Source organism: Mauremys mutica, chromosome 3, assembly GCF_020497125.1.
Source record: "Mauremys mutica isolate MM-2020 ecotype Southern chromosome 3, ASM2049712v1, whole genome shotgun sequence".
Classification (NCBI taxonomy): domain Eukaryota; kingdom Metazoa; phylum Chordata; order Testudines; family Geoemydidae; genus Mauremys; species Mauremys mutica.
This window is the reverse complement of record NC_059074.1, coordinates 61,556,122-61,573,922: the sequence shown is the minus strand read 5'-3', so window position 1 is coordinate 61,573,922 and position 17,801 is coordinate 61,556,122. Positions and strand designations below refer to the sequence as shown.

Genomic DNA, 17,801 nt, shown 5'->3' with positions numbered 1-17,801 from the left:
AAGGGACCTCAGGAGGTCATCTAGTCCAACTCCCTCCTCAAAGCAGGACTCCAATTAAATCATCCCAGCCAGGGCTTTGTCCAGCCGGGCCTTAAAAACTTCTTAGGAAGGAGATTCCACCACCTCCCTAGGTAACCCATTTCAGTGCTTCACCATCCTCCTAGTGAAAAAGCTTTTCCTAATATCCAACCTAAACCTCCCCCACTGCAACTTGAGACCATTACTCCTTGTTCTGTCATTGGGTACCACTGAGAACAGTCTAGATCCATCCTCTTTGGAACCTCCTTTCAGAAAGTTGAAAGCAGCTATCAAATCCCGCCTCATTCGTCTCTTCTGCAGACTAAATAATCCCAGTTCCCTCAGCCTCTCCTCATAAGTCATGTGCCCCAGCCCCCTAATCATTTTTGTTGCCCTCCGCTGGACTCTTTCCAATTTTTCCATATCTTTCTTGTAGTGTGGGGCCCAAAACTGGACACAGTACTCCAGATGAGGCCTCACCATGCCAAATAGAGGGGAATGATCACGTCACTTGATCTGCTGGCAATGCTCCTACTTATACAGCCCAAAACGCTGTTAGCCTTCTTGGCAACAAGGGCACACTGTTGTCTCATATCCAGTTTCTCATCCACTGTAGCTCCCAGGTCCTTTTCTGCAGAACTGCCGCCTAGCCACTCGGTCCCTAGTCTGTAGCAGTGCATGGGGTTCTTCCATCCTAAGTGCAGGACTCTGAATTTGTCCCTGTTGAACCTCATCAGATTTCTTTTGACGCAATCCTTTATTAAACAAACTTCCTTTGTTTAATAACTGTTAGTTTAAAATGCAAAAAATGTTTTGATAAACATTTTTATAAATCCAGCATATTTAACATAGTTTTATTTATTTTTTTTTAAATGTTGGTTTTGTACATTTTAATTAATTTTTCATCCAAATGAAATGACACAAATCACAAGTAAAAAATTAATTGTCCCATAAAATGAGAAATTCATAATTCACCATTACTAACATAACACAAAATGTAAAATTCAAGAGAGTTAATGTAAGTTAAGCTATATATTTATTTAAATAAATAATGTATCACCATGGTTAGCAAAAGAAGCTTCAAATTTAGTATAGAGACTATATTTAGTTGCAAATCAACAAATTTTAATGGTTACCAGCCAATGAGAATCAACCACTCTTTAGGAAAGTAACTAAAATGTACAAATACAAAACACGATTAATATTGATTATTTAAATCAAGGTTTCTTGCTTGCTGATTTAAATCTATTACTTAAATAATTAAGCGCTACCAAATGCCAATAGCACCCATAATATACTTTGGGTAACAATACATACTTCACCAAGTGCGGATCCTGAAAAGGAATTCAGACAAAGCAAGAGATTAGACAGGCAATTCCTTCATTTACAATCTCAGTTCAGATATTTCAGTCAGTTTTAACAACAAGCAAGGATATAAAAGAGCTTGATCCTGAGAGGTCTCCATATAGCAAAAGCACTTGAGCATATGCTTAACTTTAAACACCTTAGTAGTCTCGCTGAAGTTGGTCCAATTTATGCATATTCTTAAAATCCTTTACTGGATTGGGGTCAATTCAAAGCCAAGATCATGTACAGCAGTGTTTCTCAAAGTGGGGTTGCGGCTTGTGTAGGGAAAGCCCCTGCTGGGCCAGGCCGGTTTGTTTACCTGCTCCAGCCGCAGGTCCGGCTGATCACGGCTCCCACTGGCCGCGATTCGCCGCTGCAGGCCAATGGGAGCTGCTAGAAGCGGCGGCCAGTACGTCCCTCGGCCTGCGACCCCGGTTTGAGAAACACTGATATACACTTCCCAAAAAAGTTTATATATTTTGCAAGTTGCACTGAAGAGCCTTAATTTTGCCATACATTTTAGATGATATTATAATTTAACAATGTAGAAACATATAAACAAATGAACACTGAATTCATTTAAATTAGTTAATTTAATCATTGTGAAAGATGGATGATGTTATATGAGAAGGTATGTTATCCAATTTATCATCTACTTATTTAGGGCAATTTTACTGCACAGTAAGGATTTAAATAAATATGTTTACCAATCATTTCTGCAAGACTTGACAGTTTTGTCAAAATGAAAACCAACTTTGTACAGCCATTATATGCTGGAATTATATTTTCAAAACAAAATAATGAATTTGCTTGTTTTAACTCCAAACGGTTAAAGACAGGGAAGAGACTACAGTACATTTGAGAATAAGTCTGTAAAACTTATTTTTTTCATTTTCTTCTAATACTTTCTTTTGTTTTTGTACTGAAGTTTAACTGTTATGTACCATAAAACCTCTCTTCCATGGCTAAAGAGACGAGTAAGATAACTGGTCTTTAGGCCTTGAATAGTTCACTGAAAAATGCATGGTATACTTAGAATTATTTTCCTAAAACATGGTTCCAGTTTGAGGTGTCATTTTTGCATAACTTATTTACCAGTCTGCTTCCTGCAAGTTTTCAGTTATATCTGACAACATCAGTGGAAAAAATAAAGTTTAATAAGTTTTACTATTGTCAGTTCTACAAAATTAAACACAGCTCTGGGATAGCAAACTGGATTTTTTCCTGATTCATACATCAACAGAAGTTTTCTTGTTCCAATTGCAGGGCCATGTGTGCAACTCCACTGCTTTCAAAATTATGACCTAAATTACACCTGTGTAACCCCACTGAAACAACAGAGCTGCACAGGTGTAACAGATGGCAACAATTACATTGCAAAATCTTCTACTGTGATCCTGAAAACTGCTCTGCATGGATCTCCATAGGACTCTAGAGGTCAATGGGGACCAACATAAGGGTCTGTCTGTGCAGAGCACCTTGCAGGGTAAGGATCTTAATTACTAGGGTGAGGCAAAGAAAGAGCAACTCTCAGTCTTCAGATCCAAAGCTGAATTTGAAGGCTAGAAGATAGAAAAAAAAAACCAACAAAACATCATGTCTTCTAAATTGTATAAATTTCATATGGAAATTACTGAGACAATAAGCATGGACTCCCACAAAACCTTTTTTACAAAGTTACTTTCCAGAGCAGAACCATATTTGAAAGCAGAGATTTGCCTGGTGGGGGAGGCTGTTAGTGTTGGTTTCATTGACCAAACTTGGAATACATTTACTTCTGATGCATCTGGAATCCCTTGCTTTCGTTCTAGTTTCAAATACAGCTTGCTCTCCTTTGTGTGCTATGTGTCCCCTGTTCTCATGTTAACAAGCTCTTTAGTACCAAATTTGGTATCTGTAGTTTCTCTCTTTTTTGAGCTAGTAATAATGGGTGTATCCGTTCATTAACATGATGATCTCAAAGTATATTTTGGTGATGTTTAGACACGGATATGATAAAAAGAAAATGTGAACATCTTTACAGATGATCTCATCTTTATTGTTTTTGTAAAATGCATGAATTTTAAACTGAGGAGACCAGTTTAGGAAATTAGATACCTTGTTGATGGATTTTGCTTTAGCCCTAGGTGCCAGCAACTACAACCACACTGAATGGATTAGGGGCCTTGCTTTTCCACACCTCTACAACCAGCTCCAGCAGCACTATTGCTGTGAAGAGGCCAGTAGCACATGGCCCCAGTGACCTCAAGCCATCTCAAGGACCTACCTTCGGCACCCTCATAAGCAATATACTCACCAGGATCATCACTGCCTGTAATAAGTTTAGCAGTGTTTACTGAACTCTCTCTACATTACCTGGGACACCCTACATCCAGCCTCCCACCTCTCCTGGCTAGAGTGTTGAAAAGTAACCCCATATATTTACCGTGTTGTATGTTTTTGAACATCCCTGAAAGCAAGCAGTAGTGAATGTGACCCTATTCATACACGGGGAAAAGTGTAGGTAGTTATGACACTCATTTGGTGTCTGCTAGACCCTTAAGTCTAATAAGGACTCTCTGGCTGATTATTAGTGGCCTCAGCTGAGGCATCCTTGAGAGGCACTCTCACCACATCAGCTGAAAGATTGACCTCAATATGGAGGAAAAGAAATGGATAAGGCAAGGCACGTTCTGAGCCCTGATCAAGAGTTCTGCGCCCACAAGGCCAGGGAATAGAAGGGGAACATGCTGAAGGAAAGGCAGAAGGACCAAGGTGTACATCAGGAAATGCACAAAGGCATCATCCTCAGACAGCAAACTCAGATGCTCGAAAGTATTATTGAGAAAAGCCTCTGAAGGTGTACAGCACAGCAGCCATTACATTGCCTGGACAATATCCTCTTCATGACGCCTGGGCCATCTATCCCTCCACTCACGGCAGAAGCAGTCCCTGCAACACTATCTCCTCCACTCAACCCCAGTAGGGGGAAAAAAAGGAGAACTGCTATGACTTGCACCTACACTGACCTGAGATGAATCTCAAAGCAAAATGCACCTTGCATTTTGTTTTTTAATCTTTAATAGTCTGCTTATTACTTTGCAATAATTGTGTGTGGTGAAAACCAGAATTTATTTTGTCTTTAGAATAGGGCAGCCTGGCCCTTCAAGAGCCAGGAGGCCTGGAACTAGTCAGCCCTGTTCAATAAGCCCATATGTGCCATAATTTGCTGCCTCTAAGGCTAAGCAGGGAAGGACTAACTGGGGTCAAATGATAGCCTGATAAACACCTGGGCCTCATAAAATGCCAGAGAACTCAGTTTGGTAGAGGAACCACAGCCAGCAAGTTGGGTTACTATGAACAGGCCCCTAAAGCAGGGTTAAGAAGAATCAGTGGAGTCAGAGCTCTATCCCAGAGCAGGAAAGACAAAGGTAACCCAGAAGGAGCTGAGAACTGAGCACAGAGGGCAAGCTGAAGAGAAGCACAAGTGAGGAGGAGAACTTTTGATAGTTTGGATTTCTGTTACCCTGGAAGGGGACTGAACTGTGAGTGGGATCCAGCCAGAGGGCTGAGCCATATGAATCCCTGAGACTGAAAAGCCTGTTGAAGGGAAATTGAGGCGGGGAGCACCTCCAAAATCACACTCTGCTAAGATGGAGTGCTATGGGGCAACTATACCTCTTACAATAGAGATGTAACCCTCCAAATCAATAGTCCCTCATCAGATTCATAAACATTTATAATCATTCATAATCTGGACTGTCTATTCACAAAGTAATACAAAACACAAAAAAACAGCACATGGTCAGGGCCGGCTCTAGGTTTTTTGTCGCCCCAAGCAAAAAAAAATTTTGGCTGCCCCACGTCCCAGCCCTGGACTCCCCCCCGCACCCCCCTGCTGCCCCAGCCCTGGGCTCTCCCCCACCCCCCCTGCCTCCCCAGCGCTGGACTTCACCCTTTCCCCCCCACCAGTGCCCTCCCCCCACTGCCCTGCCGCCCCAGCCCTGGGCTCCCCTCTTCCCCCCCAGTGCCACCCCCCCCCACACCTCCTCCCCGCCACCTGCACCCTCCTTCCGCCGCAGCCCTGAGTCACTGGTAACTTGCTCCCAGGGTGAGTTCATTCAGCAGGAATTTTGGATGTGCACAGAACACAGACAGGATTGGTTCCCATATGGTTACAGAGCTGCAGTAAAGTGGAACAATTTTCAGCTTGTGTGATTGGAGGATATCTGGATGCATATTATAAGACTGTCCTCCATAAATGAGGAAAAGTTGAGGTGCCTTTATTATTCTTTTGTTTCACTCTTTCTTTCTATGGGGAATTTGCCAATGCAATATCACTGTCTTTCTTTTAAACAAACAAACAAAAAAAAGGCAATGGCTGTTGAAAATAGCAATCCCAGTCCTAATAACTACTGGGAAGCATTTCTTGCTCAATTTTATCCTACTTTTTCTACAGCAAGTTACAGTGGATCAGTATATTTGATTTAGGAGAAATGAAGTAACAGCTGCCCAAACTGAGCTTGAGCACTCCTGAATTTTGAGGTGTTCAAATCTGGAAGGCAGGTGCTGGGTGTATGTGTGGGGGGGCTGTGGGCTCCGCGGGGGAGCACGGCAACATGTATGCAGGCGCGTGTCTGGCGCTGCGCGGAGCCAGACACGCTGGTCTGAGTGGCACGGTAAGGGGGCTGGGGGGTTGGAGAAGGGGTAGGAGGTTCCGGGGGGGCAATCAAGGGACAGGGAGCAGGGGGGTTGGATGGGGCGGAGGTTCGGGGGGCAGTCAGGGGCAGGGAGAGGGGGGGTTAGATGGGTCGGGGGGGGCAGTCAGGGGACAGGCAGCGGTTGGATAGGCATGGGAGTCTCAGGGGTTTGTCAGGGGACAGGTAGGGGGTGGGGTTCTAGGGGAAAAGTGGGGGGTCTCAGGAGGGGGCAGTTGGGGACAAGGAGAAGGGAGGCTTAGATGGGGCTGGGGTCCCAAGGGGCAGGGGTCCCGGGAGGGGGTGATCAGGGACTGGGAGCGGGGGGGGGGTTGGATGGGTTGGGGTTTCTGTGGGGGGCAGTCGGAGGGAGTGGATGGTGGCAGGGTGGGGCTTCCCTCCCCGTGGAGTGTCCTGTTTTTTGAATGTTAAAATATGGTATCCCTACCATTCACAGCACTCACAGCACACTGCTGCATGAGGTCCCCCTCTTTCCTTTCCAGTTGGTAGTGGCCAAGGGAATGCTGGGAAATGTAGTTCTTTCCCTGCTCCAGGCCTGGCTCTATAGGCAGGGAACTAACCAAGGAACTACAGCTCCCAGAGCCCCCTGTTGGTTCTCAGCTCCCATGCTAGATCCCTGCCGCCCCTGCAAATGGGCTGCCCCAAGCATGTGCTTGCTTTGCTGGTGCCTAGAGCCACCCCTGCACATGGTCTAAGTGAGTTTGTAAGACCTCCTTCAGCTGTAATGTGCTTCAACAGGCCTTGGTAACTGTCCTTGTGCCAGAATTCTCAAAATCATCAGTCTTTCCAATTCCTCCCTCTACCCTTCTGTAACACTTCCCTCTTGGCCTCGCAAATATTATAAAAAATACAGCATGCAGCAATAACAGCATTTGGCTCACGTAGATCCAGCCTAGTGCTAAACCATCTCCAGTGGCCCTTTTAATCTGCCAAACATATACCTCATGTAAAAGCAGCAAAGAGTCCTGTGGCACCTTATAGACTAACAGACGTATTGGAGCATGAGCTTTCGTGGACGAATACCGACATGCATCTGACGAAGTGGGTATTCACCCACGAAAGCTCATGCTCCAATATGTCTGTTAGTCTATAAGGTGCCATAGGACTCTTTGCTGCTTTTACAGATCCAGACTAAGACGGCTACCCCTCTGATACATATACCCCATGGTCATAGTGCACCACTCAGGTTAAATCTTTCCTTGCTCCTGTCCCTGTGTATGGCTTTGTTGGAAAATCATAGTGCTAATGAAGCCTTTCCGTATTAGGCCTGAGTAAACCAAAGTTATGTTATGCTTGTCCAAACTGTGTTGGAAAGCTTACAGAACTCATTAGACTGAAGGCCGTGTATCTACCTAAGTCAGCTATTTCGCTTATCAGTTTTGTTTGGCTCCCCAAGTATATGTTGGCTCCCCAAGATTATGCAGCTGTGTTCCCATGTATGTCTTCAAGATATTTAGTACAAAGGGTCAACAGATGTACCTTGTTTCCCCTTCAGAATGACAAATGTATCCTCAACAGCTGTATGTCTCTTGTAGCCCCCACAAAATGATATATGTATCCTGCGTACCCAATTATCCCCTAACAGATACATGTACAGGTTCTACAGGTCAACCAAATGACGTAGACAAACGTAGGCTAAGTTGTTTGTTACTGATTATAAAAAGGCCCGTTCGGACTTGTGGGGTGTGTCTCTCTCTTTGGCACGAGCCGAGATGAGAGCACCCGCTCAGCTGACCGATCAGTAAAAATAATGGTACTCGTCTCTCTGATCCTCCGTGCCTCCTTGGTGTAATTAGGTAAGCTCCGGGGGGAAAACGAGCCCTTTTGGCTAACAGCTTTATGATGCAAAGAAAAGGGTAGGCTGGGTCCCCACATTGGAGGGGTTGCAGTGCCAGTGTCCCTGCTAGTAGCTTTTTGAAAAGTCCTGTACTCCAAAAGATGCACAATTTATACATCTTCCCTGGCTACCCAGTGTTAATGTTAATGTTAGTGAGATAGCTTCAGTGATGCACCAAAGCTTGCATAACTGTGGAGAAGTACCCCTTTTCTCTTTATGTACTCAGAAGCAATGCTGCCACCAACACAGTTAGAGAAGCCCATTGCATCATACCCATCTCCTATTACCTGCACATTGCCCAAAGTCATAATCCAGTGCAGCACGACAGTTTTAATGGGCTTGCATATCTAGACAACTGCTCTGACTACAGACTTTCCAACATGGAATGGATTGCCTACCACCAACAGCAATGGTGTTGTAATCTTCCACAGCACAATCGCCACCCACTTCTCCACTGTCAAATTACTTCTCATTCTTGTATCTCTGTACCGGTGGCCTGAGGCAAGCTCAGCACACAACTCCAAGATTGTGGCCTTCTGCATCCAAAAGTTCTGTAGCCACTGCTGGTCCTCACAGATTTGCATTTGATCTGATCTCACCACTTGAAACTTGTTTCCCGGGACCAGAAGCACCGCTCCCCTGTGTGCAGCTGCACCTAGTCACTTTCACTCACTGTCTTCATCATCCATTCGTCCTCTGTTTTCTCATATCCATTGCTGCATGACCAGCTGCTGGGCTGGTAGCTCGAGTTCCACAAAGACGATGACAACTCAGGCACCGTGTCTCTAAAATGGACAGAACTCCGCTGACCAATTCATCATCCATGCTTTTGACAGTGAGATGGCAGCCAGATTGAAAACTAGTACGAGGAAGATCATATTATGGGATGTAACAAAGAATGTGGGAATTTTCTTTTTAAGCATGAGAAAAAGACTATCAGATGGGACAAAGGGAACTGCAGGAACTTGCCCCCAAATTCCCATGATTCCCTGAGAGAACTGATACACTGCAAAAACGTCCCTGAAATTAGCAAACCAGGTGGTGGTGCAGTGTACTGGGATGCTTACCCACAGTGCCACCCATCTTTTGCTGATACAACATGTCACTTGGAGGATGCAATGCACCAGTAAACTTGAAATGAACTCTAACAAAATAGCTATGTCAACCACTGTTTGCAAGAACAAATGCTACAGATACAACTTTCTAGTATAGAAGTGGCCCGTCATTAGGACAAACAGAAATTTAAGGCAGATCAGGGACCTCCCCCCACCCATCTGAAATGCAGCAGCAGAGGGTAGGATGGGGAACCATGAAGCCTCCACAGGTTGACAAGGCCAGATGGTACATAAAGAGCAAGGATCAGTAATTACACACCAAAAATATATTTGATACCTGTGAAATTCAGGAAATATGGCTACACTTTTCCAACCAAGGAGTGGATATATTTTTGTTAACTATCTGGGAATTCCTCTGGGGAAGGAGCAGCCCAGCTACTCTGATTGATGGCATCTCTAGCACAAGTATTCATTCTACAGAGGGTCCAATTCCCTGATAAACTGGAATTGGAATGGGACTTAGGGGAAGGCATCTCCTAAAGAAATTGGGGAATAGAATTGGAGCTACAGCAAGGAGACAACCCCCTTTTTTCAGCCCCTTAACCCTCATTCAAAGCATGGGCAGAGGAGTCACAGCAGCAGGCTATGAACCAGCTGCAGAGAAGTAGGAGACTAATGACAGCCTTCCACCTGGTGGAAACTATTAAGGAAGGAATCATGACCTGCACTGTATGAGTTACTTTAGGATAATTCCCAGATGAGTTCAGTTAATAAAGCTGCAGCCTAATTAAACCACATTCCTTGTTTTTCTTCCCACATGTCAGGGGCAATAAGGGTGGCATGCTTAATGTTTTCTGAAATCTCTGAACCATAAATATTGCTCTAGTCCACTAAATTAGGGACAGTCAAAAGTCAACGAGGCTGAGAGAGTAAGCTCACATCTGTGTCAAGCTCAAGGAAGTGCAAGTTTTCCAATAATTAGCTCTAGAGAACATCAGCCTCTTTATGCAGTATAGCATAAAGAAAAAATTGCTCAGACTCTCTCTGCACATGAATAGTTTAAAGTAGTTTCATTTTAAAATCACCAAAGTTGGCAAAATATGAAGTCCTTAATATAAAATGCATGCTTTGGTAAGGTTGGGAAATTGTTGGTAAGCATGGGAATTTGGGAAAATACCTCTAGGTTCCCTGAGACAGTCCAGTGCCCCTAACCCTATTATCCAGGGGCTCAGTGAACAGGCATTAAGTAGCTGGAATAATGCAAACAAAAGGCTGTCCCAGGACCTTACTAGTAGCCCCCAGCTTTCATACCAGCCTTGAGTGATAGAAGCCTGAAACCTGGGAAAGCCTCCCCCACACCCAAAACCATCCCCTGCCTGCAAGGAATGAGAAGGAATTCTCTTCCTTGCCCCTCCCAACCCAGCCACTGGTAAGAAAGATGAAAGTCTCTAGCCATGCCCAGTCCTGCACCTTTGGCCTATCCTAACTCTCATTTAACTGCTACAAAAGAGGGGAAAGCTTTCCACATGTGGTTAGAACATTAGAACGGCCATACTGGATCAGACAAATGGCCCATCTAGCAAAGTATCCGGTCTTCTGACAGTGGCCAGTGCCAGATGCTTCAGCGGGAATGATCAGACCAGGGCAATTATTGAGTGGTCCATCTCCTGTCGTCCAGTCCCAGGACCTGGCAATCAAATATTTAGGGACACCCAGAGCATAGGGTTGCATCCCTAACCATCTTGGCTAATAACCATTGATGGACCTATCCTCCATGAACTTATCTAATTTTTTTCTGAACCCACTAATAGTTTTGGCCTTACTAACATCCCCTGCCAACAAATTCCACAGGTTGTCTGTATGTTGTATAAAGAAGTACTTCTTTATGTTATAAACCTGCCACATATTAATTGAAATTAGGCTTACCATCCTGTAACTGCCAGAGTCGTCACTGTAGCCTTTTTAAAAAAACTAGTATTACGTTAGCTACCCTCCAAGTCATGCATCACAGAGGCTGATTTAAGTGATAGGTTACATACCACAGTTTGTAGAATTGCCTATCCCCTTATGGGTTCAAAGACTAGCTGCTCCAAGCAGTCACTGATGGTATCTACAAATTTTATCTCTGCATCCAATCTTGAGGTGACATGTACTCAGTCAATATGGGGATAGCTGAAATCCCCCTTTATTATTGGGTTTTCTGTTTTTGTGGCTGTCTGTTTTATGACACTAAGTAACATTTAAATAAACTTGGTTTAATTGGTGCACCTAGCATGATGCTAGTGTTTTATTTATGTAAAAAATAAATAATAATAATGGGACAGCTGCATAATCAGGATGGACTCAAATCCACCTTCTGTTCCAATTAAGCAGCTTCTAGTGTATAAATGTGTATTTATACTTGACTATGTCCTTTTCCAATAACACCTAGCAAATATATCCACAATGTATATCTGTAAGAGAAACTAAATCAGTTTTACTACCTTGAGCCCAAAATGAAACCTCCAACATACTCATCTTTTTATATGGTGAGCATGTTCAGTTATTTTGCAAACTATAAAGATTAAAATATTAGGTCAAATCTTGATCAAAAGTTGCACTGATATCAAACACTTCAACTCTAAAGTTATTTCAGGTTTTAAAAATAAAGCCATTTAAGTTCCCCAAGTTTTTCTACTTTCACCAAAGCTACAATTTTCAAAAGTGCCTGAGATCCTCCCTCCTCACCAGATCTCAGAGCCCAGGCTCCAGCCTGAACCAAAACATCTACACAGCTATTTTTAGCCCCACAGCATGAGTGCAACTCAGGCCTGGTCTACACTAGAACTTTACTTTACATAGCTACGGCTCTCAGGAGTGCGAAAAATCGACACCCAAGAGACACCGTTATACCAACCGAATCCCTGGTGTAGGCCAGCGCTAGGTCGATGGAAGAATTCTTCCATCAATTTAGCTACCACCTCTAATAGAAATGGATTACCCATGCTGAGGGAAGAAACCCTCCGGTTGGTATAGGTAGAGTTTACACTGAAGCACTACAGCTTCGCTGCTGAAGTGTTTTAAGTGTAGACAAGCCCTCAGTTGACCTGAGCTCTGAGATTCACTACCATGGGGTTTTTCTTGCTGTGTAGACATACCTTAAGTGACATAAGAACCCAAATTCTACATTCAAAAGAGAGAAAGGCCACTGACTTTCAATAGGACTTAGGTGGCAACATGGCTACTCCTATAGAAAATGAGACTTGGGCTCCAAAATAACACCCTTTTGATCATTTTAACCTACACCTTGAATAACTAAAAAAACAAATCCATAAATATGCACACATACGCACACACACACACACTTTTTTTTTAAATTTTATTAAAGAACCCCTCTGTTACAAAGAAAGTTAAGGTTACAAAATCAAACATTTAGACGTTACCAAAGAAACAGAATTAAAGATGCATGGGCCACTTTAGTCTGCCCCACTTGCATAAGGGACATGCATTTGGAGTGAAAGGTTATATGAGAAAATTTTAGTTCAAGGTGATATTTTTCCCATCAGAAAGTTTATAAACCCCTATTTTAAGATGTTTTCTCATCCATAAAACTAATGGTGCTACTACAATTCTATGATACATCTTGAATTAACTCCAGAAGTTTGGACAGGTTTGGCCTAGCTCTTTTTGATCAGCTTCAGCTGACAGGTTTCCTAGCTATCATATCTCTGGCGTATTGTATTTAGTGACATACCCACTAGAGAAACAACATACAAATTTTACATATAAGAATATGTAGTCACTCGAGTTCAAGTCCCTCAATAATTGAAAAGACTTTAAAAGTGTTGAGGCAAGGGAAACTGTGCACTACTGGAGTCTTACAGAGATAAAAGGATTCTTTTTTTCAGTTTTATTCCCATTAGAATAGGCCAAATATCAAAATCCTAGTGTAATCTTGAGATTTCTGATCAACTTTAAATTATGTATATATTCTCCCTACAAGCTGTTCTTCCTCTTGTGATCCTTTTATCTCCCACAACAAGCTCTCTTTGCTGTGTCATTTAGAATATCTACTGAATCTGGCATGTACCGTTACCACAGATTTCCCCTGTCCCACCTGTACTTACACACACACAGTTACACAGGGACGTTGTCCCATAAAGTTCACTCTTCAGAAACTAAAGAATTACTTAGTGGTGCAGGTTTCTAATCTATCCTGTCTACATCCCTCTAGAATTTCTCTCACTAAACGCATAACAGCGATTTTTTGTTTGTTTGTTTGTTTGACCTGAAATGGCCTAAACCCTCTTCTGTTTGGAGACATGAAATTACATTTCTTATCATAGCTTTGTAAGACAGGTCATATAACAGGCCCTATATCATGTGCCTAGTTTCATACTTTCTGCTAATCTTCTTTTGGATAAACTATAACTCCACCCTAATAAAATATAAGACTGTAACACACATTACTGATCCTAGGATTAACTTCAAACATGCTTTTTTTAGTTCATTTTACAATTAACTTTGCAAATGTATCCGGACTGACAAAAATTAAGAGTGAAAGGTTTCTACTGATCGATAAAGAAGAAGTGAGCAGAAGTCACTATGACTAAAAGTCAAGATCTAAGGAAAGGGGGAAAACACAAACATGGAGAAAGTCAGCACTGGAGAAGGTAAAACAGAGAAGAGAATAAAATACAAACAGAAATGCCACTATGGAATTTAAATGATGAAAAAAGAAAGACTACGTTTACAAAAGCCATTTGGGACTGTGGGAAATTACCAGTATATCCTCCTTTCTGTTTGCCATATTAGAAGGAGAATGTGATGGTACATACCAAGCTCCACATGCTTAAGAAAATACTCCACTTACAGCAGATCTTTAGGATTCCTCCTTAACCTCTTTCTTTGCTTTGATCAGCCTACAGGATTATTCACATAAGTAAGGGATACAATCCTGCAACTGATAATCACTGTGCATTTCTCCTTCTCCAGTATCAAATCAATACACTGACAAAAACCCCATTAACCTCTTCCTTACCTATCATTCTCACTATGTCACCCCCTATTTAAATCCCTCCATTGATTCCCCATCTTCCACCAAATCATGTTGAAGTTTCTCAACTTCACCTTCAAATCTTTGACACTCTGCTTCCTTTCTTACCTGATTTTGTGTCTTTTCTGATTGTCCCCAACCTTCTGCCCCATCAGTTATGCCAGCCTTGGCCCTTCGGCCTCTTTTTTGAAGACACAGTTCCATACTGAATGCCCTCCCTGAACTGGTCTGCAAGGCAGGCCCCTAACCTCTTCTCCTTCAACCCCTCCCTACTATGATCACTTCCACCATAACACCTACAAGAAATCAGCTGGAGCAGCAATTGGGGATAACTGTCTCTTCCTTTTTAATAATAAAAACATTGATAGTATGTTGTCTCTGCTCTTCCCCATCCATCCCTTCATTTGTTTTCTTCAGTTGTGAGCTCTTTGGGAGAGTGGTGTCCGTGCCTCACTATATGTCTGGAGAGTGCTTGGCATATTGTGGACACAACAGTAATAGAAATAAATAAAACAGTAAATATGCCAAATATTAGTTTGTCTTTCTGTCTTAACAGCAAATGTGTCAAACTGTTGCCCAGATTTATTTCCCGAAATACATGCAATGCCTGTTTGAATATTTTAAAAAGTGTCTCTTCACTTTCCATTCTCACTCCCATGAGATAATTTTCCATGTGCCTTGATCTTCACCTTAATCTTAAGAAACAATTAGCGTTCTTCCCCTTGCCGGACCTGCCTATAATAAACAGTGAGAGTCAAACCCACTCAGTGTCGATATACTGACTTATCTTTAACATAAATGTTAATCGGATTTATGATGTGTGACAGACTGTTTGACTATATTAAAATAGAATTATTTAGTGCATTTAGTCTCTGTTACTCCTATTACTTTCAAAGACTGTCTCATTTCTAGAAAACTGCTGCAGTTTAAGACTAAAAATGTAAATAAATATTCCACCCCAATTATTTTGTACTTATCTAATTTATAACAAACTTCTTGGCTTACATTTTTACATAGGAATAGGAAGATATTAACTCCTATGTATAGAACACACATGCCAATTTTCAGTTCAGAAACTTTGCTTTAATGAAGTTACAAGGAACAGAACTTTGCTGCATTAATTCCCATTTTAAACTTTAAATAAGCTGGTGGACACAACCATTATTTATGCATTATTATATTAGCAGCTGTAGAGATAATTATGCAAGTGAACACCGACAAGCTTATAAAAGTTTAAATTTTAACAAGAATCTTATGAGATTCGCAGTAATTACAAATCTACCAGATTAATTCCTGTTAATGAGTTTTCTCTTAGAAATAGTTTGTCAGAATTTAAGGCCATAATTCTCTACTCTGTTGCACCCATTTTACATATATCAGTAATTCTACGAAATGTAAAACGGGACTGCTTGGAGATGAGGAAGTAAGTATCTGCAGAAGAGGTAAGAAGAGAGAGAAAAAGGTTGCTGGGAATCTGTTACAGTGACTAATGTACAGTGCCTAGAATCAGTCCTGAAAATAGCAATGGCAAACCAGGCATAACTGGAGGGTGTGCTGGAGATATTTTTGAAAATGTGTATGTTGTGGCAGATGGAATAGTGATGTCTTGAGATCAGATGCAAATTGCTCAGGTTTAACTCTGGTGCAAGGGGATGGAGAATGAGGCCTGGGCTGCAGATTTATCTACAGTATGCAAATATGCCAAGAATACACCATTTTTTTTAGAAATCAGAACAAAAAATGTCTGAATCTCTATTATCTATAACGCTTTGCACTGCCATAAGACCTTTCATTCAAGAATTTAATTTACGGAGATTAATTAGGCCACTAAACATCCTTGTGTGGTATTTAAGGAACCTAGACCCTAAACAGAGCAATTACCAGGATCAAAAGAGGCAGTTAAGAACAGCTCATAACAAGAGGTCAGCACACATGGCGATGAATGCTGTACCCAACTGATAGAGCCCTGCGTGAATACAAAATGTGTATCTGCACCCGCTCAACAAAAATGGTCCGTGGATAAAAAGCAGAGAGAGCCCTGCAAATCTGCAGCTATCAATTGCCACCGCAGGGAGAATTGCTACAAGCAGAAGGCCTATTTGCACACAGGATACCGGCCCTAAACGTAGGAAAAGATGTCACGGGATCTTTACTGCTACAACAGAGGTCCCAGCTATGGTCAGTATCCCCTCGGCCGGAGGGGCAGCAGCCTCCATGCGTCCAGCACTGCCAGCAGCACCAAAGGGGCAGACCCACCCCGGCCGTGCGCGCCGCTCGCCAGCCCTGACAGAGCCGCGCCGGCTGACAGCGGACGGGAGCCCGCACTGGGCAGCGCTCAGCCCCTCCCGGGGCCAGGCAGCCCAGAAGCGGCGCCGCGGGCGGGCGGACGGGCCGGAGGACGCGCACGGGGCCTGCGGCTGGTCTGCAAGGCCCGCGCGTCGCCCGCGGCCCGCCCGGCATGAGCCCCGGCTCCGCCCCTCAGGGCGGCGATCGGCTGCAGCCCGCCGGCTCCTCGGGGCCAGGCCACACCCCGCAGAGGGGGCACCGCGGCCGCATCGGGGCCAGCCCCCGCCCGCAGACACCCACCTGCAGAGGAGCCCGGGACGCCCGCGCTGCCCGCCGGCTCCATCGAAGGCCTCGAGTCTAGGAGCCGCCGCCCTCACGCTCCCCCGCCTCGCTCGGCCCCGCGCAGGGCACGCGGCCCCCTGCAGGGCCCCGCCGGGCCGGCACCCGAGAGCAGCCCCCGCGCGGGAGGGGGACAGGCGGCGGAGTGGGTCCCGGGGCTGCCCGCGGTGTCGGGTCCCTGCGCGGGACACTCCTGGAGACTTTCTGCGGGGTTCCGTGTCCCCGCAAAGCCGCGGTTACCCCGCTTCTGGGCAGCTCTGCTGAGTGTGCGCTGCCTTGAACAGGTGGAGCCTCCCTAGGGACTCGGCAACTCTCCCCCCACACAAAAAAACCTCATCCAACAAGCCTGCAGCACCCTCCCCCCACACCTGCTCTGCTACTCCCCCGGCCAGGAGTCAGCTCTGGTGGGGGCCCGCCTGCCACACCACTCACTATACCAGATGGCCAGTGCCTGGGACTTTTTTCCAGACCCTCCCTCACCTCTTACAAGTGCATATAGGCTAACTCAACCTCCTTGGGTGGGCCAGACCTGTTTCTGAAGGGGAATAGTTACCAGATTTCCATTCATCTAGTTTATCGCCAAGGTACCTATTTGTCACCTGAAATGTCCCTGCTTATAATATTTTGTGCTGACACAGATATTATAATGGGCATCTAACACCAGAGTACCCCACTTCTCCAAGTGATGAGGTGCTTAAACTTGAGCTACTCCCTCATCAGTCTGTCTCTATCCAGCTGTTGTCCCTTCTTTTATACTTAGATTGAAAGCTCTTTGGAACAGGCACTATCATTTTGTTCTGTTTCTACAGTGCCTAGCACAATGAGGTCCTGGTCCAGTAGTACAAATAAACAATATAGGAGAGTATGAACTCACTGCTGCTCAGGGGCAGCTCTAGTAATTTCGCCGCCCCAAGCAGGGCGGCGCACCGCGGGGGGTCCACTGGTCCCACGGCTCGGGTGGACCTCCCGCAGGCGTGCCTGCGGATGCTCCACCGAAGCCGCAGGACCAGCGGACCCTCCGCAGGCATGCCTGCGGGAGGTCCCCCGGAGCCGCTTGCCACCCTCCCTGCGGGACGCCGCCCCAAGCGCGCGCTTGGCGCGCTGGGGTCTGGAGCCGGCCCTGCTGCTGCTAGAGTTTGGGGGATACAGATAGGTGTTATTTGGGAGAGGAAGAACCTCTCAAATGT

At 44.4% G+C, this 17,801-nt stretch overlaps 1 protein-coding gene across 2 annotated transcripts in view; it reads right to left on the bottom strand.

Annotated features, from left to right (window-relative positions):
• Positions 1-16,672, bottom strand: part of MEI4 (meiotic double-stranded break formation protein 4) — a 131,664-nt gene extending 114,992 nt beyond the window's left edge. For both annotated transcript variants that reach the window (XM_045010936.1, XM_045010937.1), the window contains exon 1: positions 16,576-16,672. In XM_045010936.1, coding sequence (XP_044866871.1) covers positions 16,576-16,618 — 43 coding nt within the window. In that variant the 5' untranslated portion in view covers positions 16,619-16,672. The remainder of the gene's footprint in view (positions 1-16,575) is intronic.
• Between the last annotated feature and the right edge of the window lie 1,129 nt (positions 16,673-17,801).